The sequence below is a fragment of the Hordeum vulgare genome, chromosome 7H (genome assembly GCF_904849725.1).
Source record: "Hordeum vulgare subsp. vulgare chromosome 7H, MorexV3_pseudomolecules_assembly, whole genome shotgun sequence".
NCBI classification, from domain to species: domain Eukaryota; kingdom Viridiplantae; phylum Streptophyta; class Magnoliopsida; order Poales; family Poaceae; genus Hordeum; species Hordeum vulgare.
In genome coordinates this window covers 188,534,387-188,549,479 of record NC_058524.1, presented here as the reverse complement: position 1 = coordinate 188,549,479, position 15,093 = coordinate 188,534,387, and the positions used below count along the sequence as shown (strand labels likewise).

The following is a 15,093-nucleotide window of genomic DNA, read 5'->3' as shown; positions in this document are numbered from 1 at the left end:
ACCAGTGGGTTCCGTGTGTCATAGACACAAATTTTTAATTAGGTTTAATATTAATTGATCTAATTAATTTAGTGGGGGACCCACGGGTCATATTTTAATAAGTTAATAATTTTTTATATTAACACATTACTAATTTATCTATTTAATTAATTAACTAATTAATTAAATAATATTTATTTATTTACTTTAATTAATAAAAAATATTATATTTTCTTTTTATGCCTTTTCTTTTTCTTCTACATACATGCATACATACGCAATACATACATACATACATACATACATACACATATACATTTTTTCTTGTTCTTTTCTTTTCTTCTAACTCTCTTTTCTATCTCCTAACATCCTTTTGTGTCATATGAACCTCTCTCAACAGAGAGAGGAGGAAAACTCCACCTCCATCAACAGGGGCCTAACGGCGCCGGAACGAAACCGGGAGAGGGAGAGGAGCGTTCTCATCCACGTTGTAGGGGGCGGGTTTGGCGAGGCTCGATGGAGCCGTTGGCGAAGAGGTTAGGAGGACCGACGGGGTGGCGGCGCGGTTCCGGCGATGAGAAGCTCCCGGTGGTGGTGGCGACGTTGGAGAGGCGACCAGTGGGGAGGGGCCCGGTGGCGGGGCCACCCTGGGGAGCTCCGGCCGGCGGGAGGGGAAGGGCTCACCGGGAGAGGATTCGGAGGCTGGGGCCATCGTGGCCGGCGGGGCCCCGGCCGAGGGCGCTGGGGGGGTTAGGTGCGGGAGGAGGTGAGGGGCGAGCCGGCGTTGGTTGAGGGAGGGGCTCCAACCGGTGGGGGTGACGGGGGTGAGGGAGGCCGTCGGGGGGGGGGGGGGGGTGAGTCGCCGATGGAGGAGGGGTGGAGCTCGGCGAGTGTGAGGGGTTGGCGCGGGATCTGGCCAGGGAGGGATTTGGGGCTCCTCGGAGGTGGGGATCTGGGGCCACGAGGCTCTGGGTGTCTCGTGGGAGGGAGAGACCGAGAGGAGAGAGCGAGGCAGCGCTGGGAGGGTCTCGGTCGCGGGATCCCACGAGGGGAGTGGGTGGAGGCGACGGGGGGAAGGGTGGCGGCGGCAGGGGGCTGGGAGAGGGAGTGGCGCTAGGGTTTGGCCCGGTGGGGGCTTTATACCCCACCCGGGTTGGGCCGGATTGGGGAGCCTCACCGGCTAGGCCAATTTGACCTAGTTGGGCCAGGTTTTTTTAATTATTATTATCATTTTATTCCTTTTTTTTCAATTTTTTAAATACTTTCTTTTATTTATTTATTTTTATTTCTGTTTTAAATATATAGGGTTTTAACCAATTTTAAAATGCCCGATTTATTTTTATAAATTATTAGGGGATTTTTATAATTCATCGAACCGTATAGTTTTTTTGCATTCGATAACTTTCCCCGTTTGATTTCATTTTTAAATTTCGAATTCAAATTGTTTTGAACTAACGCGAGATCAACGATAGGGAATCACGGTGATGTGGCATCATTAGCGTGTGATCACTGTAGCTTAATTACATTCAATAGTGTAGAAAAAGCTGAGGATGTCACAAATATGATACAAAAGCTGGGTATTGAGGACCTCATCACCTTTCGCTATGACTTCGATCCAGAGGTAGTGAATCAATTCTATGTCACTGTCCACTTTCATGCTTATGTGGATCGTACTATGACGTGGATGACTAATGGCGAGAAGATGTCTGGCTCTTGGGTTGAGTTCATGTAGCTTCTGAATGTCCGTGACGAGGGACTGCATAAACATGTTGGCTTGCGCCCTCATGCCAACTCCGGTGCTACCCCCAAAGAGAAGCTGATGCCCTTCTATCTCAGGAAGAATGTGCTCCCCTCCTTCTTGGATGTCATGCATAGGATCTTCCGCAACACTCTGTTCCCTCGGGTTGGCAACAAAGACCAAGTTCATTCTTATGTGGTGGACATGCTACTTATGTGTGAGGAGGGACGAACGAAGAGCACTGGGCCACTCGATGTGTCTAATGTGATGTTTATACAACCGTAAGGTTCCCATCTATGGGCCTACCTGTACTACTTCATCAAGACAAAGTGGTCTGAGTCCTTTCCTCGCGTGCCCTTCCCTGCCGCCACTGGGTGTTTCAGCTATGAGCCCATCAAGCTGCGCCAAAAAGACAAGTGGGCCAACACCTCCACTTCCCGTACTGCTGAACGCATGGAGACTGAGGAGGAGGTTGTTGCTGCTGAGGATGAGGGCGGCCCTGCCACACATCCCATTCTTCTGTTGAGCCATCTTGGGCCAAGAAGCTGAAGGAACAGATGAGGACCTTATTTTGCATGCAGGCAAAGGGGCAGTATCTGACTCATGTGGCCCAAAAGGAGAGCCGTCACAGGGATACACGTATCATGAGGAAGCTTGGCGTGCACTTCTCGAGTGGATCTGAGGAGGTCATTACTCCAAAGGCTGATTGGATGCACGCAAGAGACTTCCAGTGGGCTGAGTCTGATCAGGAGGAGCCTGATGAGGAAGCTGAGGAGGAGACTGATCCGGATGCTACGGAGGGATCTGATGAGGAGTCTGATGGCTGAGCTACCACCAGTGTCGTTCACGTCATCTCTGCCTTTTTGGTGTTCTGATGCCAAAGGGGGAGAGAGTGTAGGGATTTGCTTTGGTTTTTTGTATTTTCTGAGTCTTTCTTTGCTGAACTTGGCTGGTTTTATCGTGTCGGATAATTTATCATCTGTGTCAACACTCTTAGTCATATGGTGTGAGACACATGCTATCCCTATACTATATTATCTCTCTATATGCTTAGCGTGTGAGTTCATTTATCTTGTGCCCTTATCTTTATACTCACATTCTATACCTTGCTTCCTTACTCAGCGTTGTATCACGTCATTGCAAGGAGTATCCGTCTTTCTATATGTCGACTATAGCTATGACTTGGTAGAGGGGTTGAATGCATACACTACAAGAAATAAGCTCGTTTATGACAAAAAATAATGATGGCGGTTTTATTGGTCATCGATCTATGACTAAAATTGACAAAAAGGTAATGAGGTGTCTAAGAGGGTCCAAACCGTAGAAATTTTTGACCATCTCTATCAAGAAGGTCATAATCCCAATGCCCAAAATGGTCACTGGCATGTGTAGCTCTATTTATGCCCGCATTGTAGGTCCTCCATGACAAAATTAAGAAGGTCATAGGCTTAAATATAGGTGACTGGGCAAAATACTCAACAATTTCACCTACGTGTCTTGTATAGGTGTCGACAAGGCTACAAATGGAAAATGAATTTTACGTCCAAAGAAAACGAAAAGTCCCTTTAGCAACATTGTTTGCCATTCCAAGATGCACCCTTGTGCAAAATTGTTTGACCGATTTCCTTCCAATTCCATCTGATTTCCTTCTCATTCGGTGGAAGTTGGTTATCGTCCATTAAATGTGGTATTCTTGAGTGAAACATTTATTGATGTCGTTTGGGAAAATATTTTTGGTACATGTTTCACAAACCCCTTCTATTTTAGCACTTAGAAATTATTTTAAATATCTCCTTTCTCTAACCAATCAGGACCCAGAATCCCTCTCCCTCGGATCACACCACTGCAGACCATCTGAGCCGTACACGCGATACGTATCCAACGTCTCTCACCACCTATCCTTCATGTGATAAAGGCATGTAGATTGGTTTCCTAGCGACACATGAATCCGTAGTACTACGAGGTACGTTCGAATTGAAAAAGGTTTCAGAGGTCGTATGCTACACATGAATATACTTTCCCAAAATAAATATCTGCTTGCCGTTCACGTACATGTGCATGATGATTTTTTTTCTTTAAGAGGAAATGTGCATAAACAAACTTGGTATGCATCTGTCTATGTACATGTTAAATCTCGAACAGATCACGATGCAGAAAACTCTTCCCACGGATCACCCCTTGTAGCCAATCTGAGCCGTCCACGTCTTACCGAGCTAACGTCTCCCATTCACCTCTCTTAGAATAATTGGAATGGGGAAAAAAGAGAGAGCCCCCTTCTCCCCCGTGATCTCTCTGTGTCTCACCCATGGCTAGGGTTTCGGCCGCCACCCCTAGGTTCGTCGGGATCTGCCACATCGCACGCCGCCTGCACGACGAAATCTCCACGCATGTCGCTGGCGTGTGGGCTGCCGCTGCTGGAGTGCGTCTACTTCCTGGGGTTCGCGCGGTGGGCGTGGAAGCGGTGCGTCCACACCGGCTACCACGACAGCGCCACCTGGGGCCACGCCGCCACCTCTGACTTCGCGCCCATCCGGCGGATGTGCCGCCTCGTCATGGCCAACTACGAGACCGACCTCGCCGCCCCGCTCCTCGACCCCTCCAACGTCGTGCGCAGCCGCACCTACGCCGACACCGGGGGCCTCAACCTCGGCCGCGAGTCCGACTACGCGCCGCTCCTTGACAACCGCCTCGGCAAGCGCCGCTTCGACGGCGGCTACGTCCACAACGGCCTCCTCCGGGCCGCTGACTGCGTGCTCGACAAGGAGTGCGACCTGCTCCGGGACCTCCTCGACCGGTACCCCGACTAAACGGGCCACTCCCTCGGCGCTGTCATCAGAAATGGGTTGCAGAAGTCATCAGAATTGGTTACATGCGTGTCATCAGAATTTATTTTGTTCAGTGTTGCTACTGCTGTCAGACAACATACCTGCTCTGCTTCTGACTTCTGAATGGGATAGACATTGCATTGCTCACCAACTAATTTGCTTACTTGCTTGCTGCTTAAAATACAGTTGCAGAAGTTTGCTACATGTCTATCTGAATTTTGTTTGAGTGCTTGCTTGCTGCTACAAATTCAGTTGCAGAAACTAGTTACATGCCTGTCGTAATTTGTCAGTATATTAGAATACTGCTATTTGCCTCTCTGAATTTTTTGAGTTCTTGCTTGCTGCTACAAATTCAGTATATTAGAATTTTGTTATGTGCCTCTCTGAATTTTATTGAGTTCTTGGTTGCTGCTACAAATTCAGTATATTAGAATTCCGTTATGTGCCTCTCTGAATTTTGTTGATTGTTTGCTGCTACAAATTCCATTATGATGGCACTCCAAGAACAAGACCCACAAGTGTCAGCTGGTATGGTGCGCATCTGCATATATGTATGCCCTTTTGCTCTGGGCTTGGACATCTTGCCATTGTGGCTGCTTCTCTGCCAAAGTATTGGCTCTTGACAAGGTAAGAGCCTTCTGGTCTTTCTACTCTCTACATCCTTAGAGTTAGAGCATAAACTTGCTGCAGTTTTAGATCATGTTTATGGTGGCATGCAGGATACTGAAGTGCATAGCTTTCGTTCTATTTGTTCTGAAATGAAAAAACGGCTCTAGTTTTAGACATTTCCTTTCATTTATCAGGCATGCAATATGTGCATCCATGTGAAGTTGGAACATACTGATGATATTAACACATATTACTATATCTTCCTATTTTATTTGTATGATCTGATGCCCCGATGATGTATGATGCGTTCTTGCTACTTGGCAAGTCATGAGATACTAAGTTCTACTTAGCTCCCCGTTTTGTGACGCACATTGATGACCAAGCAATCAGGGCGCTCACAAAGTACTACTCGCAATCCCTTCCTGCAAGCAACACTCATGGCGTGGCCATCCTGGACATGTGCAGTAGCTGGGTGGGTAGGAATTTGGAGTTCGCATGTTACCATGTTCATCTCAACGTCTTGCCAAGTGGCTTACTGGTTTCCGCTTTATCTAGGTGAGCCATTATCCAGCTGGGTACAAGCAAGAGAATATCGTAGGGATGGGTATGAATGAAGACGAGCTGAAGAAGAATCCGGTACCGCTTCCTTACTAATTATTGCGATTTTGGACATTTGGTCTGCTATTCTCTTTTTCAGTTACAAGATTACAGCAAGAGCTGTTAAAGCATTATGGATTGAGCAACATGGCCTTGATTTGTATTTTGTTTTGGATTGAGCAACATGGCTTGGTTTTTATTTTATTTTGGATTGAGCAACAGTTGACTCAGTTGGTGAGTTATGCTGCATTTTGATTCTCCTGATGGTTTTTGAGATAGTAGTCATATGACTTATGATGACTGTAGTATATGTAGTATCTATGTTGCTACAGAAGAAATGGCTGTTCAGACAAAGAAACCTTTTCTGGTGCTAATAGGATAAAAGTTAAGATAGACAGTTCAATCACTCTCTGTCTATAACTGAAGCATAGTAATTGGATACGATATAGTAATTTCATTTCTTCCAGATATAAATTTGGTTTTACTAAATTAGTGTGATTTTCTTCATTTGGATATATATGTATGTGTTCATTAACTATTGAGTCTAGTTGAGGGCTCAAATTGGGGCCGTGGCAAAAAGTTGTAAACATGACACTCTACGTGTACTCTGCTAGAAATGGTTGTTTGTACTATTAACACGTCTTGCAACCCTAATGTTTTTATTTCGGCTGGTACACCAACCCTAATGTTTTTTGGCAACTCTCTTCTTGTATTCTGGTGATAATAGGTTTTCAAAGAGTATGTTGTGCAAGACCTCAATCTGAACCCGAAGCTTCATTTCTACGATAACACCTTTGATGTTATAACCAACGTGGTATGGTGTTCTTACGATGAATTCTGTCCTGCTGAACTACTGGTCCATCTTTTGTAGGCCATAGTAATTTACATTTGGGCCTCTATCTAGCTGCATGTATGGAATGGTAATAAGTTTCCTTTTTGTGTGTGTATGTGTGTGTGCTTCTAGGTTAGTGTAGACTACTTGACAAAACCAATGGATGTTTTTAAGGAGATGAGACGAATACTTGAACCATCTGGGTTAGCTATCATGGGGTAAAAACTAGCATGACAATTTTGTAAGAACAGTTTCTCGAATATCAGTTTTTCTTCTTCTGTAATTAGTTCTAAATACGATTTAACTCTGGATATAGCTTTTAAAATCGCTGCTTTTGGACAAAAGGTATATCCATTTGGACATCAACTGGTGATGCTGACCATGCTTGGATAGTTGGCGCATACTTCCATTATGCTGGAGGGTTTGAGCCCCCTGAGGTATGACATTTGTCTAAATAGTTACGCAACGACATCATATTCCTAGCAAGGGTTCAATGCTTCAGTGGCTTCCTAAATTTTGCATTTGCATGTACCTGTACATACTATATAGTTGTAACAATCTTCCAATCTAGGACAAACTGATCCAATGTACATTGTTTGTTCCAGAAAGAAAATAGCTTAGTTAAATATATTTTGTGTCAGAATTTTTCTTAAAAGACCAAATACTCTATTTTTTGCCAGAATTTAACTCTATTGCTACTAATGTCACTCTCTGTTAACAAATAACTTTTTTATTTGTATCTTTTATCATTGGAAAATTCATGTTCAATGGCCTTTACTTTTAAAATGTTTGCACAGAAAAAAATTTGACACCAAATTGCTAGACTTCGTAAGATGTGGGCGTGCACTGTTAAAGTTGGAAGGATGCATGACATGTCATCTAGGTACTTGATTTCATTGACAAAGTTATTGAGCATGGTATTTGGACTTAATAAATAGTTACTCAATCATCATGTCTATATCTGCTTTTTTATTCTTCTCTTGATTATGGATCGGATGAATAGTTGCATGGAATTTAGATTGAGATTTCAATGTTTCATGGATAGATAATATGTTTTTAACCAATAACGTATTCCCACAAATTAGTACAAGAAATAACTTTTCCTTTATTAATAGTTCGAGTATAGATACACCAAAGGGAGCACGTCTCCTGTAGATTCTATTTTCTTTTCACAAGCGTAGAAGGAAAGACCAATGGGGTAGACGTCCTCTGTTTCATCCTATGGCTACAAAACAATTACATATTAGTTGGACGGTTGGAATTTTTTTACTTTCTGGGTTTAACGTGGAGTCGATATCATTTTCTTCTTGCACGCGGCAATGGCAAGAGCATATTGGGCAGAGGAAGATGATGAGAAGAAACTTGTGGTTCTCATTCAATCTTTGTGGAACTTTCTTTATGTGTGATTGTGCACTTGTTGGGTCCTTTTTCTGTGTACTTGCACTTGTAGAAGTATGCTGTTGTGCAGATGTAAAATTATTTTGATGTGCCCTTGTTAGGCGTTGAACCTTAATGCATGGAGTCGTTGGATGATGTGATGTATTTGATGTGATATGCTATTTAAATAAAATATACATTTTTATTTGCAATTTTTTATTTTCTTGTATTTATTTTTAATGGGCCTATCTTGAGATGTGGTGCTTCTGGCAAAAAAATGCTTCAACCCAAACAAATCATACATTTTCAATAGTAAAATAGGTATTGGGCCAGGCCCATGTAGGCTAGATTGGTGGACAGGGATCTGAAATTTATGATGATTTCATTCGGTCACTAGCAATGCCACGTCAGCTTGGCCACGTCAGATCCTACGTGGCGCACACAAATGGGTAATGACCAAACCAAAATTTTGGTCGATAGAGACCTACGACCAAAATTTTAGAAAGGTCATGTTTGTTCATTCTTGACGGCCAACTGTTGACGTTGTAAATTTAGTCAAAAAAGGTCAATAAACGACAACAATGACGAATCGATGACCAATATAGGGAGTCATAATTGACCTTATTTCTTGTAGTGATACGCTACCGACTATATGAATATTGAACTAGTTTGTCCGTCACCGTTTGCAACAATTCAATGGCATTCCGGTCTTCCGCTGCGATCGGTGAATCACTCGCAACACGGAGCGTGGTAAGTCGGGTCACTACTGCCACCATGTTATCCACCGGGTTGGAGAAATGCCCTGGCGGTGTCGAAAAATGCTGCGGCATCGTGTGGATGGGTGTGTGTTTGTAAAACCAGCTCTTACCTCTGGGTCGGCTCTCACCATTTAGGTTGAGCCGCCTATTGGGGAACGTTGCTTGGGAAACAAAAAATTTCCTATGCACACGAAGACCTATCATGGTGATGATCATCTATGAGAGGAGATCGGATCTACATACCCTTGTAGATCGCTAAGTGGGAAGCGTTAAGAAACGCGGTTGATGTAGTGGAACGTATTCGCGATCCAAATCGCCGCCGTCCCACGATCCGTCCCGATATAGTACCGAACGGACGGCACCTCCGCATTCAGCACACGTACAGCTCGTTGACGATCTCCGCCTTCTTGAGCCAGCAAGAGAGACGGGGAAGTAGGTGAGTTCTCCGACAGCGTGACGACACGTCGGTGGTGATCTATTCCTGCATGACTTCGCCTAAGCACCGTAGAAACCCGATCTAGAGGAAGAACTACAAAGTAGAGGTTTAGGGTTGCACGTGGCAAAGTTGTGTCTCAAAAACCCTAAACCCTCTAGTATATACAGGAGGAGGGAGGGGCTAGCCTTGAGGCTCAAGGAGAACCTCCTTGGCTTTGGCCGAAGTGGAGGAGGGAGGAGTCCTCCAATCCCACTTGGATTAGGACTCCTTCCTAAATTGCCCACCTCTTTTGGATTTTCCACCTTTTTCCTCATGTGCTTTCCTTGGATGACTTGTCAGCCCATTAGGCCTTGTTGCACATCCAATAAACTCATGTGGATGTGACAGCCCAAGGCCGACGTTCCAGAAGATTCCCCTTCTATTCCGTTTCTGTCGTGTGGTTATTTTTATTTGTCGCATCGTCATCGCATTCATGCGCATCATCAGCATTGCATCGGCATCCCGTTGCCGCCCGTTTTCAAAACTTGCATCAGTTGTTAGTTGCCGATTCTCGTCGTTGTTCGTTCTGAGCCCGTCCTCACACGCACGCGCCCGCGGCATCATCGTAACCTTGTTTTTAAAAGTGTGCGTTAAACTTTCTCTGATTGGGTTGGAATTTGACGTGCGGTCTTATTTTAATATAGGTAGGCCGCCTGTGAAGTTTCGTCGCAATTGGAGTCCGTCTGGTACCCGAACGATCGACCGTAGCGGCACCGTATTCGGTATTACCGTCGTACGGTTATCGGTGTTTCAAATCGCGTTGCCACGCCGCCCGTTTTCCCTCTCGTCTCCGGTAAACCACTCTCACAGCCACGTACCCGTTCCCGGTGCGGAATCGTTCGAATCCGACCCCATAGTTGGATCCGGAACGAATTTCCGGTCACCCCCCCTTTTCTCTCTATATAGACCCCCTCCTATTTTTTTAGGCAAACCCTAGACCCTGCCTCAATTTCCGTGATCCCACACACTGCCTCACCCACCTCTCTCTCTTCCCCCACCCGCCGGGCCAGCTCGAGCCCGCGCGCGGCCCGCCCGATGCCCATCCGACCGCCGCCCCCGTTCTCCTCCCATGCCCGAGGTCCTCGTGGAGCTACCTCACCGGGGCACCCCCACCAACCCCGCACCTTCCCTATCGCCGACCGTTGTGCCCCTGCCGCCGCCGTCCTCCACCTGCGCTACTTCGCGCCGCCTCGTCCTCTATTCCCGTCGCCGCGCGCCGCAGCAAGCCGCCGCCCTAGAACTGCCCGCCGCCGCCGCTCGCTGTGCCTAGCCGCTCGTGCGACCACATCGCCGGGAATGGAGCCGTCAAGGCCGGATCCGACGACCCCTTCCTCGGATCTGGCGCTCTCGTGCCCCGGCGGCTCGCTGGAACCTCCTGCCCTGCCATGGACGCCTCGCGCCTCTGCTCGTGCGGGAGGAGGGAGCCGCCCCTCCAGCGCCCCGAGCCGCTGGCCCAGTCGCCTCTGCCTCTCCCCGCGACAGGCCCAGCTGGCCGCCTCCCACGCCGGCCCAGGTGGCCACCGCAGCCGGCCCACTCCACCAGCCTCCTCACCAGGCCGGTCCGAGCCGGCCCAAAGGTGAGGCTATTCCCCGCCCCCAGCGCATTTTTATTATGTTGCATGTTGTAGGCCCGTTAGTAATATAGATGATTTTCGGAATTATTTATATTCCAGAAAATAGACATATAGTAGATCGACCGTATCTTTTAAACCGTGAGTCGGATCGGAACGTGTTGTATATGGTTTTGGTGTAGAATTTCGCGTAGAAACTGTTTTTGCAACTTGCATAATTGTTTGACATCGTTTCGCGTGTCGTATGACTAGAAACACGTGCTGTTCCAATAGGTTTCGTCTCGTTTTATTTTCTCGTGCGTGTCTGGTTTGCCCGAATGCCGTAGTAGAAATGTTCATGTTTTAGGAACCACTTTTACATGTATTTTAGAGTAGTCATTCGTATTTTTGTGTGTAGGGATTTGCCGCTAGTTTATTTTCCGTGTTTAGGGTATTATCTCGCATTTACGTGTGGTGAAATTATTGTTGTGCAACCCCACAAGTTTTATATGTTTTCGCGGTGATTTTTCTGTGCAATTAGTTTTAGCTTTTGAGCAAGTTGGTTCGCGCGATATTTTGCCATGTTGCCCTCTTGTCTTTTTCGTAGGATTTGTTCCGTGCTTCGTTTGATTAAGTTGTGAACTAGAGAGTTGTTCTTTGATGTTTAGTCTAGCCCCTGGTATTTTTAGTTGCAATAGAAATGCATGTTTAGGTGTGGTTTGCTTGCTCTCAAGTTGCTAGAAATAGTGATGTTTTAGGGTTGCTGAAATATTTCTAAGTCTGGGATCTGTTATATTTTGTTGCTGTTTTGTTTTGGTTCTATCTTGTGATCTGTAGCTCTTTTGAGGTTGGTCCAATGGAGTTAGTTGTAGACCTTGTGATTCTATAGCATGCTGTGTACTTTCATGCCATTTGGAGTCCCGTAGCTATTGGTTTTGCTCCTGTCAATATGCCTTCAGGTCGAAAACTGCACTTTCATGAAGTGTAATTTTCACTAAGTGTGAATCTGTGTGTGAGAAGCCATTTTGTGACTTCTTTTCCTAGTGATCCATGATGCCATGCTAGTTGTTGTTAGTTGTTTGTTGTAGTGCTTCTTGCCCTCAATCGTCTCATGCCTTGCTTGAGCATATTGGGATTTTGTAGCTCGTAGTTGTGGGGCGTAGAAGATGCTATGTGGCTGATTTTGGCAGATTGTAGTGATTTCTTGTTTTGCTCGTAGCTTTTGATCCGTTTCTCCGTTTTGATCGTGTCCTATATGAAACTTGCCTAGAATCTCGTGTAGTTTCCTTTTCTCTTGTTGGTTGTGTGCTTTGGAGTGCTCGTGACCGTCGTTGTACACATATTGCATTCATGCCATTATATCTTGTGGTGTCCGTATCTTTTGATCCGTAGCTCCGTTGGAGATGTTCTCTATGTGTAAATTGCTTGAAATGATGCGTAGAATCACGTGAACCTATTTGTTTTCCTGTTTAACAACTAATTAAATGTGTTAGTTCAGATCTGGACAGAATTGTAAATTAACATGTGAGGTCGTCTCGGAGATGCTATATGTCATTTCCGACCTCATTTAAAATGCCTAGATAGGTAGTTTAATTACGCTTCACCTCTTGCCATGTTTAACAATTTAATATTGCCGTGTGAATAACCGGGAGTGAACTAAATAATCAAACGTGGAGTTTCGTCGATATGCAACTCGTTGCATATCGAGCTTCGCTTAATGTGTAGTGTTTGCGTGAGGTGAATTGCCATGCCATGCCTTGCATCATTGAACTGATCATGCATCATAGTAGGTTGTGCATCATGTTGTGCATCTTGTGGTGAATATATGTGTTGGTGTTTGTTTTCGGTTGCTCTGTCTCGATAGAGTTCCGCAAGCGTGTCGGAATGTGAGGACCCGTTCGACTATGTTGGTTCGCCGACTTCTCGGAGTTGTTGTTCTTCCAAGCGGGATCTCAGGCAAGATGACCATTTCCCCAGATAACATTACTGTAATTGCCATGCTAGTTTTACCGCTTCTATCATTTATGTGTCGTTGCCTACCACATGTTAAATATCAGCCCCTCTACAATGCCATGATAACCTTCAACCTGTTCGACCTAGCAAACCACTGATTGGCTATGTTACTGCTTGCTTAACCCTGTTGTTAGCGTTGCTAGTTGTAGGTGTAGTTGCTTCCATGTGATAACATGGGTTCCTTGTCATATCACCGTGTTAAATGCTATTTAATTTAATGCACCTATATACCCAGTAACGTTGCGACGTTTGATACACACAAGGCATTCCTCCGGTGTCAGTGAGTTACATGGTCTCATGGTCATCGGAATGAATATTTGATATGCAGAAAACAATAGCAACAAAATGACACGATCATATGCTACGTTCACAGTTGGGTCTTGTCCATCACATCATTTTCCTAATGATGTGATCCCGTCATCAAGTGAAAACACTTGTCTATGGCTAGGAAACCTTAACCATCCTTGATCAACATGCTAGTCAACTAGAGACTCACTAGGGACACAGTTTTGTCTATATATCCACACATGCATTTATGTTTCCATTCAATATAGTTATAGCATGGATAATAAATGATTATCTTGAAACAGGAAATATAATAATAACTATTTTATTATTGCCTCTAGGGCATATTTCCAACAATCTCCCACTTGCACTAGAGTTAATAATCTAGTCTCACATCATCATGTGATTTACAATGTAATGAATCTAACACCCATACAGTTCTAGTGTTGTTCATGCTTCGGTCGTGGTTGAGGATTAGTCAGTGGATCTGCAACATTCATATCCGTGTGCACTTTGCAAATATTTACGCCCTCTCCTTCGACATAGTCGCCGATGAGGTTGAAGCGTCATTTGATGTGTCTGGTCCTCTTGTGAAACCTTGGTTCCTTCGCCACAGCAATGGCACCAGTGTTGTCACAGAACATAGTTATTGGATTTAGTACGCTCGACATAACTCCAAGATCTATCATGAACTGCTTCATCCATACACCCTCCTTAGCCGCCTCTGAGGCAGCTATGTACTCCGCTTCGCATGTAGAATCTACTACGACGCTTTGCTTCAAACTGCACCAGCTTACCGCACCCCTATTGAGAATAAATACGTATCCGGTTTGTGACTTAGAGTCATCCGGATCAGTGTCAAAGCTTGAATCAACGTAAACCTTTATGACAAGCTCTTCGTCACCTCCATAAACGAGAAACATTTCCTTAGTCCTTTTCAGGTACTTCAGAATATTCTTGACCGCTTCCTAGTCTTCCACTCCTAGATCACTTTGAAACTTGTCTGCCATACTTATGGTCAGGCTGACATCCAGTCTTGTGCACAACATTGCATACATGATAGACCCTATGGCTGAAGCATAGGGGACGACTCTCATCTTTTCTCTATCTTCTGAAGTTACTAGACACTGAGTCTTACTCAACTTTATACCTATTAACACAGGCAAGAACCCCTTCTTGGATTGTTCCATTTTGAACTTTTTCAAAACTTTATCAAGGTATGTGCTTCGTGAAAGTCCTATTAGGCGCCTCGATCTATCTCTATAGATCTTAATGCCTAATATGTAAGTAGGTTCTCCAAGGTATTTCATTGAAAACTTTTGTTCAAGTAATCCTTTACGCTCTCTAAAAACTCCACATTGTTTCCAATCAGCAATATGTCACCCACATATAATATTAGAAACGCTACATAGCTCCCACTCACTTTCTTGTAAATACAAGCTTCTCCTACAACTTGCATAAACCCAAACGCCTTGATCTCCTCATCAAAGCGCTTATTCCAACTCCGAGATGCTTGCACCAGTCCATAAATGGATCCCTGGAGCTTGCATACATTGTCAGCATTCTTTGGATTGACAAAACCTTCGGGTTGCATCATATACAACTCTTCCTTAAGAAACCCATTAAGGAACGCCGTTTTGACATCCATCTGCCAGATTTCATAATCGAAAAATGCAGCTATTGCTAACATGATTCGGACGGACTTAAGCATCGCTACGGGTGAGAATGTCTCATCGTAGTCAACTCCTTGAACTTGTGAAAACCCCTTTGCCACAAGTCAAGCTTTATAAACGGTCACATTACCGTCCGCGTCCATCTTCTTCTTAAAGATCCATTTGTTCTGAATAACCTTGCGACCTTCAGGTAATACTTCCAAATTCCACAATTTGTTTTCATACATAGATCATATCTCGGATTTCATGGCCTCTAACCATTTGTTGGAATCTGGGCCCACCATTGCTTCTCCATAACTCGCAGGCTCATTGTTGTCTAACAACATGATAAACAAGACATGATTCCCATACCACTCGGGAGCAGTACGTGCTCTTGTCGACC

At 44.8% G+C, this 15,093-nt stretch overlaps 1 protein-coding gene and 1 pseudogene across 1 annotated transcript; both read left to right on the top strand.

Moving 5' to 3' along the window:
* Positions 1–4,104: 4,104 nt before the first annotated feature.
* Positions 4,105–4,665, top strand: LOC123408597 (annotated as a pseudogene).
* Positions 4,666–5,072: 407 nt separating this feature from the next.
* On the top strand, positions 5,073–6,953 carry LOC123408596. The gene is made up of 6 exons (XM_045101668.1): positions 5,073–5,151; positions 5,484–5,623; positions 5,707–5,787; positions 6,476–6,562; positions 6,713–6,798; positions 6,926–6,953. The coding sequence occupies exons 1-6, from the start codon at positions 5,073–5,075 to the stop codon at positions 6,951–6,953; spliced, it is 501 nt and encodes a 166-aa protein (XP_044957603.1).
* The last annotated feature ends 8,140 nt before the right edge of the window (positions 6,954–15,093 follow it).